Source organism: Acipenser ruthenus, chromosome 2, assembly GCF_902713425.1.
Source record: "Acipenser ruthenus chromosome 2, fAciRut3.2 maternal haplotype, whole genome shotgun sequence".
In the NCBI taxonomy this organism is placed as follows: domain Eukaryota; kingdom Metazoa; phylum Chordata; class Actinopteri; order Acipenseriformes; family Acipenseridae; genus Acipenser; species Acipenser ruthenus.
The window spans coordinates 69,537,848-69,562,913 of NC_081190.1; the positions used below are offsets into that span (position 1 = coordinate 69,537,848).

Genomic DNA, 25,066 nt, shown 5'->3' on the forward strand with positions numbered 1-25,066 from the left:
GAATTAGGCTTTACCTGCTGTGCCCTTACAAAACTGCATTGTGGTACATCAAGTGGTATGCGTACAGGAGTTAAGCATAGTGAAAGCAATGAAAATTATAGGTAAGAACAGTTAAAAACAGAGAATTAGGGTGAAATCTATGGCATTCTATGGCAGATATATATCTCAGTGTAATGATGGAAAACGCATTAAAAGCAGTCATTTTACATTGGTAGTATGATTCCAATAATGTCAATCCAGCAGTGACCAAGTCCTTAGAGCTGAGGACGGCAAGTCTGGAAAGTGATTTGAATTAGTGACATGTGTGACAAGTTAGGCAAGTACACAGACCACATACCGTAATACAGGAAATAAGCTTGATTTTTTTTTTTATCAGACAGGAAGTTTCACTGTTTTTTGTTTTAATAATTTGCAATTTGTTATTTTTTCAATACTGAATCTCCATAAGATGAAATATGGGTTTTATATCTGAGAATAAAATACCATTTGATTCCCAGATGTAAAATATGAGATAAAAACCAATCCAGAGGGGTTTTTATGTAATTTTGTCATTGTATGTACAATTTGATTACACAACAATAGTGTATTGTGTTTTGTTAATGTGCAACATTAACACAACTTGTATTAAAAGACAAATTTGTATTAAATCCTACCAAGCATGCATGATCATTTAACACAAGCACTATTTATTAACATGTATACATTTTAACATGTTTTTTTCTGTGTGCAAGTATTGCAGTGTTAAGAATTATGTGGTTTTATGTTTAAAACAAAATGTTTTTCACAAATAATACTTATAAATGTTATTATAATAATAGACATAAATGTTATTTTGTAATTTCTCAAATTGGATGTGAGTTCATGCATTTTGAGGTTTTAGCATTCCATCTATAAATGTGTAACAAACAAGGTGGCTGTGTGGTCCAGTGGTTAAAGCAAAGGACTTGTAACCAGGAGGTCCCTGGTTCAAATCCCACCTCAGCCACTGACTCATTGTGTGACCCTGAGCAAGTCACTTTACCTCCTTGTGCTCCGTCTTTCAGGTGAGACGTAATTGTAAGTGACTCTGCAGCTGATGCATAGTTCACACACCCCTAGTCTCTGTAAGTCGCCTTGGATAAAGGCATCTGCTAAATAAACAAATAATAATATTTACTCAGTTTACAGTTGATTAGGTACTACTGTAGTTCACTGAACTCATATGATGTGTTACAAACATGTCTACCCTTGTCCCTTGCTCCTGGTTGAGAATATAGTGACTTCCAAAATGCTTAAAATAAGTTTGATTTACAATATGAATCTAGTGCTAGGATGTATGCGTAATATAATAATTGCAGTACTGCGCACAGTATTTAGTACATTGTTTTTAATAAACTATCATCGAACATCGATTGTGATGAGCGGGCTGATCAGGAGCATCTCAATTAAATATATATGTATCGTTATACTGCCCTTGGAAAGAAAGCCCGCACATTAATGAACGGGTTTATACGCCTTTAGCAGCGTCATGCTGAAAAGTATGAGAACAGGTCAGTGACTCTGCATTGCCTGTTTAACTGCAGTGGGTGCTGGTGACCAGTGGTGGCGGTATTGAGTATATATTTGTTTGTCCCATTTCCCTCCATGGTTTCTCCTCTCCTTAACTTGGCGTGTGGCTTACACTTCATTATACAGTCCCATAGTCTCCCTCCATTAGGGCATCTCTCTGCCTTTTGGACGGAATAAATATCCCACTGAAACCCAGGAGAAAAAACTTTTAAAGGGGAAGATGGACATGAAAAAGAGGATCCACCTAGAACTGAGAAACAGGACGCCGTCTGATGTAAGCTTTCAAACGCATAGTTTGTTACTTTTTTTTTGCTTTCCTGGTGACCACATGGGTTTACATTTTTTAAATATTGCTTCAGAGATAATCAATCTCTTGGTGTTTAGGTTCCCGTGATAAGGTTGACTGAGATAAGGTGAATTGACGCCATACAACCAGATATTAAGTTACGGAAGGCTTGATACTGTATGTTATATATAATAATACCATTTCAGACCCGTGTGGTTTATGTAGTTTCTCGGTCTTGTATCGGATAATAAATACATGGTAACTTTGCTGTAGTAGGGGTCTAATCCTTTTTTTCTCTCTATGTATGGATAATCAGAAATGTGGATTTAATTTTGTTTTTATAGACCTTGGTAGCCATGTTTGTAACAGCATGAAATGGGTCGCCCCTGGTTTTATTACAAAGCAGTTTAAAAAACAAAACAAAACAAACAAAAAAAAACTCGTATCTAATCTAAACTCCTATCGCCGGATTTTTTGGTTTAGAAGTATGTATGTTGATGCAATTACATTGAGGAGAAGGGGTAATAATTTTCAAGCGGTTAGTGAAATCTCCAGCCTAATGAATGTATCCAGAATTCAAAATAAACGGTGTAACATTTTCAACCCCTGGATATGAAACAGAGTTAAGTTTTAAACCAATTAAAATTGTTTGTTTTTACAGGTTCCAAGAAGTATTATCCATATTTTGTGTACACGGTATATTTTTCCCATAACTTTAAACTGGTTGTTTAAATTTTAGGAAAATGAATTTATTACTCAACAAATTTAATTTCAAAACATATTTTTCCAGCAAAGTATTTCATTCCCGCCATCATGATGATGGAAAATTATTAATGTAAAATACTTTATTTAGAAATAAAGTAAGACTTAAATATATGTACCGTGTATTGTTACATTTTACATAATGTTATATATACGTTTCTTGAAAAAAGCCCACGCCACAGATGTATCAAACACATCGACATTAAAAAAACAAAACAAAAAAAAAAACACTCAATTGCATAAATATATCTATCTGTAAGAAATGACATACAGTAAAATCGTTATATATTTATTAGGTAAAAAAGGTAGTTTTCAAAAACGGATTATTCCGCTCCTTTTCCTCTGTATGTCGAAAACTCCGCGCTTGGTGTCTCAGGAATCGCCATGTTGTCACTCTGCTGTCTTTGGAGCTCAGAGAAAGCAACCTTCTCCATCTTTGTCCAGCTAATTTCCGTTTAAAACATCCCCTCCTTCATTCTATTTCTAACAACTGTAACGTATTTTTTGATTTAGCCATATCAGTTAAAAAGTATATTCGTTTTAGCATTACTGCTTTTGCAAAAACGTAGTTTTATTTTAGAAACGTGAAGTCGATCATTCTCTTTGCAGCTGCTTGTTGTACCGACTGTGCGATGATGGCGGGCTCTTTCTCTGCAGCTCCACGGCAGCGATGTGGCTCTTAAAAGGGCAACGGCTCAACACGGCACACAAATCATCGTCTTAGTCATTGCTGCACAAAGAGATGCATTGCTTTCAGTTTATTACTCCCTCGTGGCAAGTACGCAATAGGGCATGGATTTAAGAATAATTCCTGGTTCTTACAGTAAACAAAAATAAATATTTTAACATCATGGGGTTTTTCGTTCATGCTATCACAAATGTTTTTATACATTGCCTTCACAGAAGGGCAATAATGATTAAAAAGAGAAAACCCACCCCAACCTCCAGAACAACTGCTTTGTGCAACATGGTTCTAGTTAGCAACTTTGAACACTTTTTCCATACTTCCTCTCTTGCATGATGAAGGCAGACTTGTAAATGGTAAATCTAGCATTGAAGATAGAGGCTCCAAGCTCCAGAGGCTCCAGTTTTTCACAAACTGTTCCTGATGCACTCCACTTCTGCCTGATGTTGCTGTCAGCTGTTGGTTCTTTTAATATTGCATCAACAATGAAGAATGCACTCACTAAGGGAAAGACCTGCCTGACTTAAATTGAATGAAATGTTTGAACGTTTACAGTAATTTAGACCAATGTAATGGTGCACAGGGAGGTGAGTTGTTTAATTGCTGGGTCACGTGGATCAAATTATGGGGAGGTGTTTACTAGGGATGTGCTTTTGGTACATTTTTATGAAGGTTTAAATGCTTTGCAATGTCAGCGTTTAAACCATATCTACACACACACACACTCTCTCTTTATATTACATTCTGATACTGACAGCCCTGGTTAGTATTTTCTAAGCGAATAAACCCTATATAGGCAAGTAACGTTTTAACATCTCAAAGATTTAACTACAAAGTTTAAAAAAAAACCAAAACAAAACAAACAAACACTTGTATATTGTATATATTGAAATGTTTGTATTTATGGTTGTAATTAAAGTTGTCAGTGGAGATAGAACTATATGCATACTGAACACATTTTCGGATAGTATAGTGTTTTTAGAATAGTGTGTTTCTTTTTAAAGGTTAATTTAACAACAAAAAACAGGAATCTATTCCTTTGCCCAAAATTTATATGGTTTTAAAAAAAAAAAATGTAAAAAAAATTGGAGACGAACATTACCCACTGTACAGCGCTAATACAAAATGGCTACAGGAAAGCGAAAGCGAGTTGTGCTTACAATTGAAAAATAGTTTCATTTCTGGAAAAGGTAATTACCAGGGATACAATAGCACAATATTTTGTAATTGTAAAGAGCACTGTGACTGATATTAAAAAGTCTGCCTCAGAGATTGAAAGGTTTGCGGTCTTTGATAATAGGGGTGGGATTTTTGAGATATAATGCTCAAGTACTTAATATTACAATTTCCGAGTACTCGAATCAAACACCACTCTCCTCTACATACTGTACTAGTGTACATAAACCTCCCAAACATTGCCACAAGTCCTATTTTAAATGCCAAACTAACACACAATCAAGTAATATATACTTCTTGTGCAGTTAATTGTATATGGTCAAGTATTACTAAATAACGTAAAGTATTCAAATTCACGTATCCACACAACTTTACATTAAATTGTAAAAAGAGATGCCTGGCCTACCTGTCTCAGAGGTCCTTTATTTTAGTGCAGAAGTTCCAACATACAAATAAAAATTATACTAAACATAAAGGGCTGTTCAGACCAAAAGCTTACAGAACAATTTCAAGTAAAAAATGCCTTCCACCTATGGGAAGATTGGGGAATGGGGTCCACAAGTCTGTGGTAATTGCAACTTTTTCTCCCTTTTGAAAGTTTTGTATGAAGCTGCAGCATGATTAAGTTGTTCCAGCCTCGGTGGTATTGTTTTACGGATAGGCACAGTATTGGGATAATCATACATAGATTTCAAAACTGCAGCATTCACGATTCACACGCACTGTCCTCATAGGGGATAACGTGATCACGCCCAGTCTTCAGCCAAATCTATAGCAAATGTTGTTATTGATGTTTGCTTTATTGCCATCAGTAGCTCCAACCACGGTAATTCTGAATGTTTTCATTTCAAATGATGAAGCATTGAACTTGTGTTTTTGTGGTACGGCAATTTTGTTTGGCATAATTATTTACATACCACGGTTTTCTTGTCTGGTTCCTCAAAATACTTCCAAATGTGGTTTTGTCTCGTTCCTTTGTTTAGAGATGCCATTTTATTAAAAATATAGAACAAACTCAGAAAAAACCGCTTGTCATTAACATTATTACCCCGCTGTGGAATTGATACCATACCACGCCTACTACAGGCATGAACACACACACAGTGCACCAATGAAGCGCCAGATCGACCGAGAATAAAACCCGCCCCAGTGTCAATCTTCTGTTGGACCAATTAGAAAAGCTACGTGAAGGCAATTGCCAAACCCCTTTTTATAATATCCACCCTTACTGTGGCACCAGAGCAGTCGGATACACGACGGACTACTGATGATAAATTACTAAAATTAATGCATAAATATATATACATTTGATGACATTTATCATGTGACCGGTTATACGTCTAGCATATTATTCACTTATTTAGAGTTTATACGTTTAAACGTTTAAAATTCCCATCCTTGGTGTTTACTTCTTTTTTTGATTGATGAATGATACGAGCGACATGTGATTTGAGGAGGGGAGTGGGGGTGAGTGTCAGGATGATAAAATGTCGAAGAAAATTTAAAAAAATAAAATAAACAAACACTGGAAAACAGAAGCCCAAATTATAAATAGTTCAAATGTGTTAAACACAATCAATTTATTTCTCATTCAATCTAGTTGTGGGGTTCGCCCTGAACCACGGAAATCAATTTTTAGTTTGCTTTTCTTTGGAGTGGGCTGGAAAACAAGCCATTTTCAATAGAACAATTTGTCTTAATGGTTAAAGGTACCAAGAGCAGTTTGAAATTGATACCATGTGTGTAACATACAAATGGAGTCTACCCATTTTCCTTGATGTTGTAGGCTAAGTTGTGCTTATTGTGCTGTAGAAGCACCATTGATTTACAAACCTTGTTTGCTTTAGCCTGCAGAGGTAGAGAAAAGACTTTTCCTTGGTGACATGAATAGACAGTAAGTACTTCACACAGCAGCAGCAGCAGCAGCAGCCGCAGCTTCTCGACTGTATTCTAGGCTTTCATGCAAATTAATCCAGCGAGCCAGCAGAAAAAAGATATCGCTTCTAATTTGCATAATTAATTGTGAGTGAGTTGGAGAAATGGGGCATAGGTTCATTTGTTTGATCACTTTTCTATCAGAAAAGATTGGGGGGAGAACACACATGCGAGTCAAAAGATTCCTTTAAATTAAGTATGCCCGTCATTAAAATGCTATACAATTTTTTTTTTTTTTTTGGAGGTTGGAAAAAAATGCGAAACAATTCGCCATGGTCCACTGGAGCCACTGCCTGCTCCTTGGATTTAAATGAATTTAAAACAAATAAATAATACACTTTTTTTTAGTTGTTTTTTTTCACAATGAGCCTTGGGGAGGGTGCACTAGTGTAGACAGAGCTCCAGTGGGATTAGGACTGTATACAATACCCTACTGTTCTATGAGAAGCTGAATCCATGGCTTTACCCCCTCAATAATGTCCACTGTCCTATTCAGAAGACAAACACATTGTGAATTTGCATGACCTTTGGAAAGGACTGTGGGTCTTAACCCTCGGATATTTAAATATGATAAACTATTATTTTACAGTGCTTACTGGAATATTTCACACCCTCTGAATTTGCATATTTAAATTTGTATCTCTTACCCCATTTATTACTGTCTCATGGATATTTGGCATGCTTGTTAAACTCATCCCCAGTGGTTGTTTGTATACTGGCCTCCCTACAGAGGCCCCAGCTTGCTTAGGCTTTCTCAGACACGACCCCAAAGGTAATATAAACGCTGGTGACTTCCCCCAGCATACCAAATATCAGTGCAGACACAGTAATAAAACAATGATTTAGAAACACACATCATGGGGATAAATATTATTCACATTTACAAAGTCGCGCATTCCTTTGTTCATTCTGATATGCATTGTCTATTTGTCTTGCCAACAAGCAAGCAGTGGCTCGTTATGTTTTTATTAACACATAGAAAACACTTGAAGGGTCAAGGGTAGTTTCATACGGGGGGGGGGGGGGGGGACGAACTTGGTATTACCATTTGACAAGACCTTAACTGAAGATGCATTGCATGCATGTGATAAAAATGTTTGTATCCATGCTCCACCTCAAAAGCAGTAAACATGTTCTCTTTAGTGGAGAATACTCTGCATTTAGACAGCATGTTGATTTACAGTACAGATTTGTAGCCTGTTTACTGATAGTTCCCTTAATATTGATTGTGAATGTTGAATATTATAGCTTTTCTTAAGTCAGTAAGATGAGTATGTCGTGTAAGATATAAATCCAGGCTTTATACTGTGTTGAGTGTGAGGGTTGGCCTTTAACTACACTCTATTCTCACTCTGCTAGCCACCTGTTGCCATTCATGCAGAAATATCAATGTAGATTACAGCTGCCTTCGTAGTATATGGTTTTAATGGTTTGTATGCATGACACCAAAAAGCTTTTGTAGAGCTGAGCCAAAGATGGTAATCGCCAACACAGCAGTAGATGTCTTTTTATATATTTCTGTGACAAAATGCAAAAATGATCACGTTCATAAATTTACTTTTAAATTGTACTAAAAAATGTCATGCAAAGAAAACTTACTGAAACAAATGACACATTCTACTTTACAGAAGCCTGTTTCTCTCCTTTGTGTTTAGATGGGTCAATATTATACTTCGGCAATTGTTAAGAATTGAGGGCTCTGTTGTGCCCACCAAACTGATTCCAATTGTGACCGTTGCTGGAGGTGAAAGGCTACTACAGCATTAACCAACTGTGCCACCCAGTCCTCCAAATCTAAATTGTTGTACAGGACTGTGTTTAGGTGCCCATGTAGGGAAATGGACATCTCTCCACCAGTGAATCAAGAACTGCACACAAAACTGCAAAAGCTCACATGGCAGTGATAATCTGCTCTTTGAACAAATTATTTTAAACCAACACTCATTTGAAGTTTACCAGTAAACCTTAATAGAAACGTGGAATTAAAATCAGTCGATTACTTTCCAATCCTTATTCATTATTAAAGTGACTGTGCATTATTAAAGTGACTGCAGTTATTTCTCCCTGCTGTGCATCGCAAAGACATACAATGCCTAGGTGTCATTGAATGCTGTTATCCTCAACAATTTACCTGAAGATCGAGTAATTCAAGTTAATTTCAATTTTGCTAAATTAAATTGTTATTACAGTATATTTAAAGTGCCCTTTTTATTTTTGCTAAGCTTGATTTCACTAGGGAAGCTAGTGTTCTGCGAAGGTGGTGTGGATGCCAATGTTGTTATCAGTCAGAAAGGCAAGTGACCGAGCCCAAGACAGTTCCCTAACCAGACCGATCCGTACAAGGAGAGTCATTGACGGACAAGACAGATTTGCATGAGGTAATGTTCACAAGCCAATGAGGAACCCTGCCTGCTTCTCAAAACCAATTGTTAATATTGAGGGGAGGAGTTTTGACAGAGAAAATCTGCCCACTGTACAAAATAACCATCAAGTCATACATTCTCTACAAATACAACCCCCCCCCCACCGAAAAAACAAAAACAAAATAGGTGCTTGGTAATAAACACAGGGTTGTTGATATTCTGGAGAGGGTGGTATAGAATTCCCACTGTATAATACTTTGACTGAAATGTACTGTGCGTGCATGTATGTGCAGGGCAGGTTGTGCAGAACAGCAGTCTTTTAATGAAAGAGGAGTTTGGTCCTCGCTTTTGCAGATTCAGGCCATGTATATTTTTGAAGAAGTCCTTTTGAATAAATATAGTACTGTACAAGTTAAAAGTACTGTTTCTGTATGTACTGATTTGAAAGTCTGTTCTGTTTTCTAGTACAATGACCCATTGCTACTGGATGTTGTATGTGTTTTTATTTAAATTGTTTTGGTAATATATACCAGTGGTGTGCGCATACGTTTTGAAATGCCGCCCCCCTTTTTTTAGCATACATCTAAAAAAATAAATATGGGTTTTCACAAAAAATGCCATTCTGCCGTGGCTACAGTAAACTACAGTAAAGCTCTGTGCTGAAGATAAGTTATTATATTGTAAATTCTTCCAGTGTTCCTAGCCCATCCAGACATTCACTCACTTTCTAAAACAATCTGGTTAGTCTCTTGGAATCAACAGCATCAATACAGCACCATTTTTTTGCATGTATTTATTACATTATTTACAATGCTGTGAGTAGTAGGCGTGCCCTGGAGAGACAGCACATGTAATCATTTACATAAGCAAATGGTCAACAACCAGACTATCCACCCATCCTCCACCTGACTGCATGTTCAGTGAGCAGTTGAAATAAGTCAGCCTGGAAAAGAGCCAGTTGGAAACGGGACACAAACAAGTTGCCTAAGATGATTGCATGAAAACCCTTCTCTGCTTTGCACTAGAAGTTGCGCGACTGCTTGCAAATAGTCGCACCGAAGTTCTCTCTGTGAACTGCCTTGGTTTCAGAGTGGGAGGGAACTCAACACACAGGTGGCCTCAGATCCTTCCTCATTCTTCTAGATGTTTATTGACCCGCTGCACCATCTGACGGCCTTGTTAAATGTTACAGTACTGAGGGTTTGGCCAATGATGCCATGTCCAGTTTTTCATAACAGATTTTGTATTTCGATAGGTCATGCATTCTTCCCGAAGTTAAACAGGTATTGTGTTTTTTTTCCCTCTATTAAATAGGCAGGCACCAGCAAAATCATAAGCTACTTTGTATATTCTTCAAAATCAAATAGAATTTTGAATACAATACAGGCAGTAATAATAAACATGCAGTGTTTGTTTTTAGTGCCAAGTTGACTTTGTGTTGGACATCTAGAGTCTTAAAAGGGAAATGTCTGAAGAATTTCAGTGATGCCTACTGCTTTCCTGCTCCAGTTCAATATCATGCATTGAAAAAAGTAATAAATGCTGAGAATAAATGTTAACTCATAAAGGCTAGAACTACAAAGTTCTTGCCCCTTATGCTGCACTATGAATATATCAATCAACACCTCTGCTTTTGAAATGATATAAATAGTAATCTAAAAATAGAATTTCAACTGGAAACCTTTGAAAACCGTAAAGGATTTGTGCTAAAAAAACCCCAAAAAAACGGCATCCTGATGGAACTTGTACTATATTACAAAATGCTGCCAAACTAGAAAAATAATCTACCACAAACAATGTAACAAAATCAGATTAGATGAATTAGTTTAGATAAAAAAAAACAAGGTTTAGCCCTAAAAGGCTGCCAATTACAGTACTATAATTTAAGAGCTTGCAGAGTTAATAAAGTAACAAATAAACATTTTGGATTGTAATTCCCTGAACTATTTGTATAGCCACCAAATGGTGTGTATTTTACTCGGATGTCTGATCTGAAAAGGAGTGCAGATTCTATGTGTTTACAAGCTTACTCCTGACCTCTTACATTTACCATTCGAGAAAGGCCACGGACATGGTCCGTGTTGTAAGATGTGTTTGAGTTTTCCTGGGTGTATTTGCTCAGTAAATCCTAAAAGATCAGAGCCATTCTCTTCTAGCTGTACAACAGAACACAATACAGGGTTAATTCCACTGAAGGAGTCGCAGCGAAGATCACGTGCTGCAAGCATCTTTAAATAGCTGAAGTCAAGAGGGCGCATATGACCCCCGCCCCCTTTAATCCCCCGTTAAACAAAGTCATTGTTTCATGCAGAGAGGATAGTAAAGCAACATTTTGCATCCAACTAAAGAAACAAAACAAACCAAAAAAAAAAAAGGACGTGGATCTTCAAAGGAGTTTATTTTGACTCGCTGATCCTGTTGTTAATTTTAGCAGGCCTCTTGCGTATTTTATTCATACATCTGAGGATTGGGGGCAGAAAGAAAACAGGCTTAAATCTGTTTTTGACAACTTGGAAAGTAGATACAAGTGGCAATAAAATGTAAGTGTTACTACCTCTGTATAATTCAGTAAAGAGTGTAACTAAATGCACCAAGAAAATAACACCAGAAAAACTCATCTGAGGCTCGGTGGTCCTGTGATTAAAGATAAGATAAGACGTAAAAACCAAGGTCCTATTCTAAGTGATTCTGCAGCAGCAGTTGTTGATGTATAGTTCACCCCCTAGTCTCTAAGTCGCTTTGGATAAAGGCGTCTGCTAAATAATAATAATAATCTGTTTACTACAGTGTGACCTATTAAAATAATTTAAAATACTGGACCATTGATCGTTCTTATTCATAATGCAGCAGAAGAGCACTGCATTCTAGATCTTGCTGCATAATTCCAAATAAGTTTTGCAATTCACAAATGTAGTTTGCTGCATTAATTTGTACTTTTACTGTGTGTATGTACTGTATATGTAGCTTTTAAATTCAATCTATATTGTATGGTTGGACATTTTATGTATTTCTCTCAGTGCAAAATAAACAGTTTTTATTTATTTATTTTTGATGACTCTTAAGGTGTTTTAACCTGAATTTAGGAGCCAGTTTTCTGCTAGAGGTACATGTAACATCAATCTGCCTGTGAACACTAGCGCCATCTGGTGATCTGCCACTTTTAGAAGTTTCTTTGTTTTTTGGCAGTGCGCTGCACCACATGGATGCTGCTTGTGCTTACTAGTATAAAGGCACTTTGGCTGATATAGCTTACATGTCTATGGTAGGCAGCCACAATGACATGATTTGTGATTGCCTTTTAATATTAAAAATACAAAGCAGATATATTTCACTGTAATACGATTAACTGCTATTAATCTTAATTTTAATATTATTATTATTATTATAACCATGAAATTAAAATGGACATCTAATTTACTTTTTTTGTCTAAAAGGGGGGGGGGGGGAGGCAGAACAAAAAATTGAGGGGGCTACACCCAACTTTGTGCAAACATGCATAAAATACATTCAAATAATTTTCCGTGTCAGAAGTGGACTGGGGTGAACAGCACGCATTTAAACAGCAACCATAAGGAAAGATAGACATTACAGGAGAGGAGTCATTATCTGAAGAAGTGAAATAATAGTAAACTGTAAAAAAGGGGCTCCAGAGTGGCGCATCCAGTAAAAGCACTCGCTAGAGTGCAGGATGCGCTCTATAGCCTGGACGTCACGAGTTCAAGTCCAGGCTATTCCACAGCCGACCGTGGACGGGAGCTTCCAGGGGGCGGCGCTCAATTGGCCGAGCGTCACCCGGGAGGAGGGAGGGTTAGGTCGGCCAGGGTGTCCTCGGCTCACCGCGCACCAGCGACCCCTGTAGTCTGGCTGGGCGCCTGTGGGCTTGCCTGTAAGCTACCCAGAGCTGCGTTGTCCTCCGACGCTGTAGCTCTGAGGTGGCTGCACGGTGAGTTCGCAGTGTGTAAAGAAGCGGGCGGCTGACAGCACACGCTTCGGAGGACAGCGTGTGTTCATCTTCACCCCTCCAGCGCAGGGGTGGTAGCGGTGAGCTGAGCATAATAAAATAATTAAAATAAATAAATAAATAAAAAACAAAAAAAAACCTTCACTTAGGTTATGGAGTGTACTGACGCGACTGGGAATGAATGTGCATACTGAGTGTGTGTGACAGCACTAACGTTTATTGATTTGAGAGTAGCTTACATACAGAGTTGTAAACAAGGAAGGAGAAGGCTTATTACCAGATAAAGTGCAGTGATCACTTGTTGCTGTATTATGGTGTCTTGCCAATAAAGAATGCAAGACGCCATAATTGAAAAACACTAACTTACAGTATCTCCTGTCTTCTTGCAATGCAGGTACGAGAACTGGTCCTGGATAACTGCAGGTCGAACGAAGGCAAAATTGAAGGCCTAACAGCAGAGTTTGTGAACCTCGAATTCCTCAGCTTAATAAATGTTGGCTTAATCTCCGTTTCAAACCTCCCAAAACTCTCCAAATTGAAAAAGGTAAGCCAAGTGTCATGTTCTAGGATTTATTTAGCCAAAAGCAAAGTCTAAACCTACAGGTGCATTTGTGTGTGCATGGACTGCTTTTCTTTGTCATGCGTGTACCACGGCATTGTGGAGGAGGTTATTTTATTCTATAGAAATACAACCCAGCAGAAACCTCTTACCTTTTTATGGTGGGATTTGTTTTCCTGGTCCTGTGACAGCAATATAAATATAGCCAAGGAGCTGAATTAAAAACATTTGGTAGCTGAGCTATTATTATTATTATTATTATTATTATTATTATTATTATTATTTATTTCTTAGCAGACGCCCTTATCCAGGCCGACTTACAATTGTTACAAGATATTACATTATTTTGATATACAATTACCCATTGAGCTAGTACAAGCACTGCACCCTCTTTTGTTAAATTAGTCATTTATTCTGCCTGTCTGCTTGGGATCCTGTTGTCTGACATTTGTGTATTTTCACTCTGCAGTTAAGCCTTTCAGAGAGAAATCTCATGTCCTATGCAAACCCATAATGCACAGTATAGTTGAGTTATTTACTAAAGGTGTTCTTTAGCCTACAAAAGTGAAGCACCATCTCCTTATGTCTGCTACCACAGGCTATTGTCTCTGGCATGATGGCTGTCGTTGCCGTATCCAGCGGTTCTCTACGTATATGTAAACAAGTAGGAGGGACAGGCAGCCTTAATTTGCCCCTGTGTTCAGATACTATGAATAACTTGTGCTAAAGAATGACCAGTTTCTTACAAAATTTCATCACACTTGGTTAAGAAGTCTGTTTTGGTAAGAAAACAAAGTTCAAGTATTTAATGCAACATAACAAACTTTCTCTCCCCACCCCCCACCCCCCACCTCCTTTATTCAGCTGGAACTCAGTGACAACCGAATTTCTGGTGCCCTTGATGTGTTAGCAGAGAAACTCCCAAACCTTACACATCTAAACCTCAGTGGAAACAAACTGAAAGACATCAGCACGTTGGAACCTTTGGTACGTGTTCATTAAGCAGACGGGGTGGGGGGGGGGGGGGTTTACAATTGGGTCTTGTGTCGGCTGGGATAGAACAGGTAGCAGGGCTGGCCGTGAGAAACTAGGGGCCTAGGTTCACAAGCTACCAAAGGTCGGGTGTGTGTTTATAAAGCAGGAACACAGAATTCCAGGGAAATGTTTAATCGTGTTTGTTTTGATGAGGTATCTTGCACACTTCAATAGGTAGCTGTTCAGATTTAATAAAGGTTGGACTATCGTAACCCAATGGGTTTCAGAAGGAATTGTTTTGCTAAGTATAGAATAACATTTGAATTCCCCTTGACTTACCCGTAATTCTTTTTAAAACAAAACTGAGGTTTTGTGCGTTTCAATGTAATGGAGTCCCAAGGTGTACATGTAACATGCAAAAAGTTAACCCAATTTGATGTGGACACATGTGTTTTGGACACTGGGTTAATTACAAGCTGAATGCAATCTACAAAGATGCTTCTCCATATAAATATAATGTAATATAATATGTGCTTTTTTTTTTTTTTTTTAAACCCTTTCAGTCCTTATCTTGGTGCCATTTTAGAGTTCTTAAAATGTTGTCGGGACTTTAAAGTACCATTTGCCAAAATATATGTCAAAAAAAGTTTGTCCTGTTCTCAAGTATACTCAGGAAGGAGTTCCTTTTTGAATTTTATAGAACTTCATTTTGCATTCTTCAGCTCGACCAAAATAATTCAGGACTGAAAGGGTTTTGTTTTAAATTGTGGAATAGCAGTGATCTATAAGCTGACACCCTGGGATCCTTCAAGAAGCTGCTTGATGAGATTCTGGGATCAATAAGCTACTAACAACCAAACAAGCAAGATGGGCTGAATGGCCTCCTCTCGTTTGTAAACTCTTATGTTCTTATATGTCCAACATGTAATCGTAGTGTATATCTAAGAGAAAACGTGTTTCGGATCCATTTTTGGCTTAATTTTAACAATCTCACTTTACTGTCTTTTGCTTTCAGAAAAAGCTGGACAACCTGAAGAGTCTGGACCTGTTTAACTGTGAAGTGACGAACTTGAATGACTACCGGGAGAGTGTCTTCAAGCTCCTGCCCCAGCTCACGTACTTGGACGGGTACGACCTGGAGGATAAAGAGGCCTCCGACTCGGACGGGGAGGTCGATGGCGTGGATGAGGATGACGACGAAGGTGAGAAGAGGAGGAGGAGGAGGAGGAGAAGCAGGAGGAAGAGGAATAAATAGGAAAACCGCATAGTTCAAAATTACAAGCAGGGCTCAATATAAGTTTTTTGACAAAGTGCAATTGTACCAAAGCATGCAAAAACAAAATACATCCAACAAAACCATAGAAGAAATTGAAAGTATTGTAGTTTGTGCTGAATGTGTATTTAAGTAAGCGGTCAAAAAAGCATGGTGATGATCAATGTTTTTTTTTTAATAGTGCTTATATGCAGGGGCTGCATATTCACAGTGAATTCACATATACTGTAGTGAAGGTGCTAGTATATGTATCTAGCGATCCACTTATCCAGTTGGGATGAAACTTTATAACAACGCTCTTAACACACAAGTTATTGAGTATGAGGATTTGGAATATATGGACATAGCTGTCTGTACGTAATACTTTCATTCACATGTACTTAGGTGGTCCACTTTGTTCCTGTTTGCTGTCTTTTTTTTTTTTTAATTACGCCCTTGGTGGTAGAGATGTATGTTACTGACTTTGTACAGTACATAGAGTTTTTGCAAAAGCAAAACGATAGTACCAACGATAAAGATAATACATAAATTCAACAATACTAAACTGAACATTTTTTTCTTCTTCTTCTATATAATATAACTATGCCCTTCCCTCTAAGCTTGGGACATGCTGTGAATGCTTGAACCATGGTCAATGTGTTGATAAACTGATCTAGCTCAACAGAGGTTGCTTTCAAAAGCGTGTTTAACCTAACAGCGAGAGCAAACTCCAGTGTTTTTAAAATGTCCTTGCATCTTCAGAAGCTCTCATACTTCATAGGGTCTGGGGATATTTGTGAAGGTTTACCACGTTCCAGCACCCCTGGGAGAACACATGGACAAACGATGTGTGCGACTCTCCAAACAAGTTAAACTTTCTCAAGGAAGTTTCAGAAACACCTCAAGATCTATTGAAAGTGGTTGCACCATACTCGGCACAAAAACAGAAAGCATAAAAACTGAAATTCATGACTGACATTCAGATTTTACAACTGTGTTTGTCTGAGCACAAGCAAAATCATTTTGGTGTTTGGACAAAATGAAACCCCTCTCCAAGCTGTTCACAAACTTTACGCACTAAATTATTTTAACTAAAAATGTATCTGTTCAGATGGGATACCTTAACAGTTGTTACGGATCAACAAACTAAGGAAAGTCAGTTGAATATGGTGTCTTAAAAACAGTGGAGAATACAGCTGTTCTAAGCACCACATGCTACAAAGATGCAACTGAATGGAATCTAGCTATCTTTGCATTAGCTGACTGAGCAGTTTATACTTTTAAATAAATATATTTACTTATGTTTGTAGAATAAAAAATTAAAAGCAGTTAATTAAAATGTTCAGTAATGAACATCTGATGTGTGCAAGACCCTCACACCTCGGACGAGGACTTGCAATAGTGTAGCAGCATGAGAACATAACAAACAAGATGTTGAGTGGATCCCATACTACTCTGTACTTGGGCTGTGTTACAGAGACTATTTGTTCTATTTGTGATTTTTTCAAACACACTGATGGAAGGAAGCTGGCTTTCCTGGTACACAAAACTAGTGTGGTGAGCAATCTCCCTGAGTGAGCATAACCAGCCTAAAGTTGTTTTCTGGGCAGGGTTTTGAGTGAGTTTTCTGCTATTTGGTCCATCGATGCTCGGCCACAAATCCATTGTGATTTACATTTTTCTATTGTAACTTTAACACCACTGTGTCTGCCTGTTCCCTCCTGAGCAGAAGGCGAGGAGGACGAGGATGAAGACGGAGAGGATTTTGATGAAGAGGATGACGATGACGACGAAGACGAAGAGGAAGTAGAAGGGGAGGAGGATGATGAGGAAGTCAGCGGGGAAGAGGAGGTAAAGACACCTTTCCTTTTTAATGTTGGAGCATACATATCTAATGATACTCTAAACGGAAAGCAAGTGTCATTAATTAAAGGGTTAGGACTTCAGTTTTTGTACTTTCTCAGTAGTTTGAATATTACATATCCAAAAGCTATAATTGAGTCCATCTTGTATTATTCATTCAGTTGTCTGTTTGCTCAGCTGTCTTCTCCTGGGCAAGTTCATCTGGTTAATGTTTATACAGGACAGCCCTCTGTGATGCACCAGCTTGTTTATCAGTTCCCTGTCGGTTATGTTAAAACAATGAAACACATAACAAATCACCCTGGACCTGCAAACTTTTTGTGAAGTTTAGCTCGCCTGTGCTGCTTTTAATGTTGAACGTTGGGAGGATAAGGCCCTCTGTACGGGTACAGGAGACTCGATTTTAATATCACACTCACAAATCAAATTGCTTCAGTAGTCTTGTTCTGCTGATTTAGGACAGAAACTGTACATTTTCAGTTTTGAGAGAGATTTGTGTAGTTTTAGTTTTTAATGATTTATTTTTAATGTAATCAATTTATTTAACAACCACACTATGGTAGCGTGATTTTCAGAGGTTTTGTTATAGTTGCCAGAGAAACTAGTTTGCTAGTAAAGTTTTTGAACTCCACAGCCCAACAGTTAGACACTCTTCACCTGTAGAATCCTTGGAATTCTGTCATCCCACATGCAAAGAACTAAAGGGTTTGCAGCAAGAATGGAGATCTTAAAATTCCCTCTAGTGTCATGGGGCTTCCAAAATAGTGTTTCAAATATTTCAGTAGTTTTGTTTCCTTTGAGCTTTGATGAAAATGTTTATTTTTTATTTTTTTTTTATAGCATTTCCTGCAAAGTTGTATCATAATAAAGGTGCACTTCGAGGGAATATGCAATTGATCAATTCAAATAGATTAAGTGGTCCAGTACACAAGAATTTGGTAAACGGATACCAAGGATTAGAAGAATTAAAACACTGGGAATGCTGGAGCTTATTTTGTTTTACTGTGTTTTACAGCCAGTGGTTTTATTCTGTTCCTCCTCCAGTGAGGTGGAAGATTGTTCACAATTAGCAAAAATATGTTCAGCTATATGTCTTGAGCCACATATTCCCCCTGCTGAGCCACTTGTGGGTGGTGTTTCAAATCCTGGCATCTCGTGTTACTCAAAGGCCTATTGAAACTGCTCCTTGTTTAACTATTTTAAACTGATTTTAAAACAAGAAGAATTACCCCAGTACAGGGCATGAAGTGAAGATCATGAAGGGCAAGGCAATGTTTCCTTCGTTGGGTGTGAAGATTCAGGGGCACCAAGGCAGTTCATGGGGGCAAAAAGGCAAAATATAAATCCAACCGAAGGGCACCATTCATAAAACAACAAAAAAGGAAACACAGAGAGCCTATTATGTTGATGACATTTTAATTCAAACAAACACAAATTGATGTTTTCTGAGTGATTCACACACTAATTTGATACAAAAATAAAATATAGGTCACTTTTCCATTGTAAAAATAAAATGGTATAAAAATAATTTAAAAAACATAAAAACTTTCATAATGAAAAAATACAAAGGGTAATTTGGCAAAAAATAAATGTTAAGGGTATTTTTTAAAAGGCCATTTCCCAGGCCAAGCAGGGAGAATGGTTGAGATGGGAGAGTGTGGAACAACGCAAGATTGGCTGGCAAGACCTATGGTCAATGGAACAGAGCAGGATCAGTTTCCTTATCAGGTCAACATATGATGTTCTCCCATCACCACAGAAGGTTTAGGTTCTGGGTAGGAGAGGATCCCTCATGTCCTTTGTGTTCATCACCTGCAACATTTAGGGCACATTTTGACAGGATGTAAGGTGGCTCTTAGCCAAGGACGGTTTACTTGGCGCCATGACTAGGTGCTGCGATGTTTGGCCTTAGCATTGGAAGACAAGCGTAACATGACCAATAAGTTGCCACCTGTTCCATCAAAACATTACACACAAAAGACAACATTCCTCCGTCCAGGAGAGCAACCACCAAGAAAAGGTGTTAAAACCAATCCTTGCCCAGGACAACTGGAAGCTACTAGAGACTGGAAAATGCTGGCAGATGTTGGTCAACGGCTTATTTTTCCACCTGAGCTTGCCACCACTAACCTTTGACCAGATATTGTCTTGTGGTCTGGATCAGCACGCCTTGCTCACCTGGTAGAGTTAACAGTGCCATGGGAGGATGCTGTAGATGAGGTGTATGAGAGGAAGAAACTGCGGTATGCTCAACTAGCCGCTGAAGCGGAACAGCGAGGATGGAGAGTTCAGGTTTACCCAGTGGAGGTGGGTTGTCGAAGGATTTGTGGCGCACTCTACAACCCAGTTTCTCAGAGACGTCGGATTCAGTGGCCAAGAGTTGCATCGCACAGTGAAGAACTTATCTGAAGCAGCAGAGGAGAGCAGCAACTGGCTGTGGTTGAGACGGAAAGATTCTGGCTGGGGATCTCAAGCACAATAGAAAGAAAGAAACGCTGATGTACGGGTAAGTAAGCTGGGCTGAGTTGAGTGGGGGACGGAGGGGGGTTATGATGGGCTAGTCGACAAAACACAGAGGATGGAAGGTGCTCACTTGAAGACCCCAGAGATGTACCCTACTTAGCTCAATCCAGACGGTTGTCATGCTGATGCGCTGGGGAGACCGCACTGTGGTTGATCCCCGGAGCCAGCATCGCAGCCGTTGTGTGTGCTGATGCGCTAGGGAGGAAATAATCTGATCCCTGGAGCCAGCATTACACTTCAGCCATCAACACCAGACAGAAGGATATCTACATCATCATATGGAAGGAAGCGCAAATGGATGGAGACACAGATGGATCACATTATCTTGGCGAGAGCCGAGTTCAAATCAGCATGAAGTTTTACTACTCTCGTGTAATGGAAATCTGACTAATGAACTTAACTGACTTATGCAAAGATTAGACTAGAGGCTTAGATACAGCCTTAGTGATACAACAGCACAAATAAGCGATGTCAGTGAAGGGAAAGTTAAAAGGATAGATTTTCAGGCAAACTGGCCGAAGATGTACCCATGGCTGGAGTTTAATAACGATAGTGATCAAATGAGTTGTTCGGTCTGCAGTGTTTACCTGTACAAACAACGTGGCTTTGAAAATAAATAAATAAATAAATAAAGAAATAGAAACTTGGTCATGCAATGGAGAGTGCTCTGCATCACAGTAGTGAACAGCTGGATTTACATAATGTTAGATGTTTACGTTTGAGAGACTTTATAGTTTCATAGTTCTTGAAATTTACAGTTGCAAAGGATTTGCAGTTTTCTTATGGTGCATTGCTAGACACTCGATTCAGGAAAAAAAAAAAGGTTTGCTGTTTTTAACCATACACATTCAAACCCCTTTCATGAAAGCGCACGTTTTACTAGTTAAAAAAACAGAACTACGTAAGGCAGTGAGAATGTTATACACAAAAATAAATGAAAACAGAAGTCGATGCACTTCTCAAGATTGTGTTTCGTTCAGTATTATGTTATCTCTCCTACTCGTTTCATAGCGCAGGGAGCTGCTACTTGAACCATGTCATAGCTATTTGCTGCTTTTTTTTTTTTTTTTTGAGGGGGCCTGTAAGAATTTGAGCAAAACTAATAATTATCTACCTGTTGTGTGTTCATTTTTAGCATTAGCGTTTTAGGAGTGGGGTAACACAGAATTACTAAACAGCAACAATCACTGAAATAGCTATAAATTGGCAATTAGACATGAAATGAGTTAGAATGTAATTAGAATGTGTATTGCACTGTTGCATTTTAAAGTATTGCAGTTAAGCACATTCTGTCAGCTCAATTTCAGTCTGTCTAATCTTATCCTTTCTACTTGAAAACTGTAAGTTCACATTACTATTTATTATTATTATAATAATAATAATAATAATAATAATAATAATAATAATAATAATAATAATAATAATAATTATTATTATTATTATTATTATTATTATTATTATTATTATTATTATTATTATTATTATTATTGGGGACACATTGTTGTGCACCCATTGCTTACCTGAACATTAGGTAAATCCTAGAACACATTGCTGATGCTTTAGACCGCTCCCCTTCCTTTCTTTTTTAAACGTTTTTGAGTTGGCATGGGGCTCATAGACCTGCCAGTGAACACGTGTGATTGAAAATTGCTGGAAGCGCGGCCATGTTGAGCTCAGTCTAACAGCGTCCCTCCGTCTGTTTGCCTGTCATTTAACCAATGATACAGTACGTCTTTCTTGTGTCTTAGTGCTGGGAGGTGCACAGTAAAAAAGAGTGGCAACAGTAATACATTATGAGAATGAGTCATTTTCTAGCAGGACGAGGTTTGACCGAATTGAATTGTGACAGAATGGGCCAGCAGACTCCGAGCAAGTTTGTGAATCAAGTTTGTGAATGGGTTGTAGATGAGATGTGCTGGTGCTGAGGGACACCGGCGGGTGGGCTTACAGGCAACCTTTGCAGCGAGATGCTCACACCCCCTCAGAACGTCTGTGCTGTGTGGGACTTGCTGTGGTGAGGATAAAAAAACATAATTGGACATTCCAAACTGGGGAAAAAATAAATAAATAACAATTGGTCACTAAATAAAAAAAATTAAAATAAAAAAGGTACATATTTGTCAGTATGATGTAGTAATTGAGTGCCTTCTCTGACGGTATTTTAACACATATGGCAATAGATCATACACACCAGGCTTATCCAGTGCCTTCGAAATTAACTCCCCGTCACAAAGACGGCCGGAGTGGGTGGCGTCAGACCAGAGCCAGGAAATAAAACAACAAGAGAGAGGTGGAGTTTGGTGGAGCTGAGCGAATGGTCTCGCTCAGCATTTAATAAATAAACAGAACAGAAAATAAAAAGGTTGTAACAAAACAGCACACAGCACGTGAAGCCAAAATAAACAGACAAACAAAACGGACTAACAGACAAACATTTTTTCCTATGTCATTTTCTTCACCCTGCTGGACCACATGCATTAAAGCTGTTATCTGATTGGTCAATTCTCTAGTTGTCGCACAACAAATAGCAAACAATATGATTTAATTCTATTTATTTCACATCGCCCCCACGTCACCTGTGGTGTGAAAGATACTAATGAAAAGTATGGGTTCATGTTGTCACATCGCTGCACAGTTTTGCTTTTGCTTTGGTGTGTAGCAAGTGGCTTCATATGTGTTGTAACAGTGCAATATTTACTTTTTTTTTGTTTTGCCTTTCACAAAAATAATGCTTCTGGACAGCTTTAATAAAGGGGAGGCTATTGTATTTTGTTATGTCCTACCAATTGCTCTGGAATGAGAATCAGAAGTTGTGTAAGGTGCAAGTGTAACTGCAACATCACTTAACATTGTTATCTCAAGGTCTTTTGCAAGGTCCTTTTTTAAAGACTTCAGGGAACACAGCTGCCGCATTACAATTACAAATTTGAAGAAATTACCCATACAATCATGTACTGAGATTTAACAAAACCAAAGGAATATCCTAGAGAACTAAATACTCATTTCAATTTTTTTTTAATTTTATTTATTTAAATGTATGTATTTAGAAAATCAGACATGGCTACATGGAATGGTATTTATTTATACAGACTACAAATTAAATTCAAGCAAATACAAAAATAGGAACTGCTTAGGGAGAGAGAGTAAGTGAAAATCCTTGACCGTTGGGGTTCAGTCAAGGTCTGTCATCTTTACTGGAGCTTACACCCATTCTAATGGCACTTTTAGTATCTTGCAGCGTTCCATGAAGTGAACCTATTCCCATAGAATTGTCCTTTATTTCCGTAATGGCTTGATACCACCACCTGCTGTGAACTTGCAGTACTACACCTGTCCCATAAACATTAAGCAATACAGTTGTATAACATGTACAGACATCTGTAGGTTGTGCTTTCACAGAACTTGTTTTTTTAAAAAATTATTATTATTATTTTCTTAATATACATGTCCATATATATCCACATATACATACAACAGTACATATCCAGTAGTGAAAGTAATAGCTCACAGTGCAGCAGAGAAGTGGGGTGTCTGTTACTGTTGCTGTAACACATATTTCATAGCACTCTTGTCTTTATTGCAGGAGGAAGATGGACAGGACGGAGAGGTTGATGACGAAGATGACGAGGAGGAGGCAGATGAAGGTGAGTTGTCTGTTTTTCATTTTAATTAAATTTGATTGGTGTAATTGAGTCACTAACAAATAAATTTAAATACAGCAATGTTCCTGCTTTCAATGTAAATGTATATTCAAGCTCTGGTTTGTTGGTTTTATAATATTGTTAGCAAATAAAACGACAACTTGCTAATGGTTTATGAATAACATTTAAGCAACAATGTTAGTGATAAAATAATCCAAATAGGAGTGTACTTCATCTTTTTACACATCAAATAAATCTGATTGTAGATCACTAGTACAATTAAGACATTCTCTTCCATAAATGTGCATACGCATACTTTTTTTAATGGAACATTTGTGTTTGCATATTTGATAAATATGGGCCCAGCCTTGGGTACAGAGCAAGTAGAATCGCTTGCCCTCCCCATTAAGGTTTTCCAAAAAAAGGCCAAATTATCTAATTGTATTAAAAAATAAATAAATTGGGCTTTTACTTTTTCTAGTCACCTATGGCAAATCAATTGCTGATTTTGTTTGTGTATCAAGGTTTTTTTTTTTTTTTTTTCCTTCAGTAGGTCAATATCTGTGAAGTGTGTGTCACACACAGCAATGCAAACAATTTTTTTTTCTGTTTCAGGTGAGGAGGGCGGCAAAGGTGAGAAGAGAAAGAGAGAGGCTGAGGATGAAGACGGTGATGAAGATGATGATGAGGAGGATGATTAAGGAAGCCAACCAACTGCCTTGCCACCCTCCTGTATTTCCACTCACTCCACCCCAAAGATGTCCCTAAGAAGACTGGTTAGTATTGGTTGAGCTGACCTGTGGCTATGTGACTATGGAGCATGTGCCAAGCACCTGATGTGACACACCAGCCCCAGGCCTGCTGCCTCACAGAGGAGTTTGAAGAGCTGTGTTCCTTTCAACATTTTACATTTCTTCCGTCAGTCCTGAGTACAAACCCGCAAGAGGACTTAGGGTATATCCAGTATGGGTCAGTGCTTTTAATATTGTGCTGGGGGCTCGTAGGGCTTTTTTTTTTTTTTTTTTTTTTTTTTTTTTCCCCTCTCTCCTCTCTCTCTCTCTCTCCTCCTCTTTCCTAGTAAGACTATTGCTGTAGCAGCCACAAGAACAGAGGCTGTGATTGAGTCATGATTTAAAATGGCTACCTTTTTAAAAAAAAAAAGGTTGTAGCAACATTTTTACTTTATGTAAGTCAAAAAAAAGCTTTGTAAATAAAATCTTAACATTTTGCTTTTGTTCTCCCTGCCTTGCATTCTTTATTGTGTGTAATTCAGTGTTTTCAGCCCCTCATCCTACCTGTGGTGTTTCTATGACTGCAAAGATACTGCATAAACTCATTTGCAGCATTTTACAAAATTTGTTTTTTTATTTTATACCAAATAGTGTTGCCTTTGAGGTTGAACGTAGCAATAACACAAAAGAACAAGCAGCTTAGTCCTAGTTTTTGTTGGAGGTTCTTTTTTCTGCTGAACTGTTTTGTAGGAAGAACTGGTGTTTTTAAATACTCCAATTAAGAATCCAATTAACTAATATGTGTA

The 25,066-nt window shown here is 38.0% G+C and overlaps 1 protein-coding gene across 1 annotated transcript; it reads left to right on the top strand.

Annotated features, from left to right (window-relative positions):
* The first annotated feature begins 1,606 nt into the window (after positions 1–1,606).
* On the top strand, positions 1,607–24,758 carry LOC117408637 (acidic leucine-rich nuclear phosphoprotein 32 family member B-like). Its single transcript, XM_034013816.3, has 7 exons — positions 1,607–1,822; positions 13,111–13,260; positions 14,140–14,262; positions 15,266–15,452; positions 17,232–17,353; positions 23,472–23,532; positions 24,145–24,758. Exons 1-7 carry the CDS (start codon positions 1,769–1,771, stop codon positions 24,228–24,230), a joined length of 783 nt encoding a protein of 260 aa, XP_033869707.1. The 5' UTR covers positions 1,607–1,768; the 3' UTR covers positions 24,231–24,758.
* Positions 24,759–25,066: the final 308 nt, after the last annotated feature.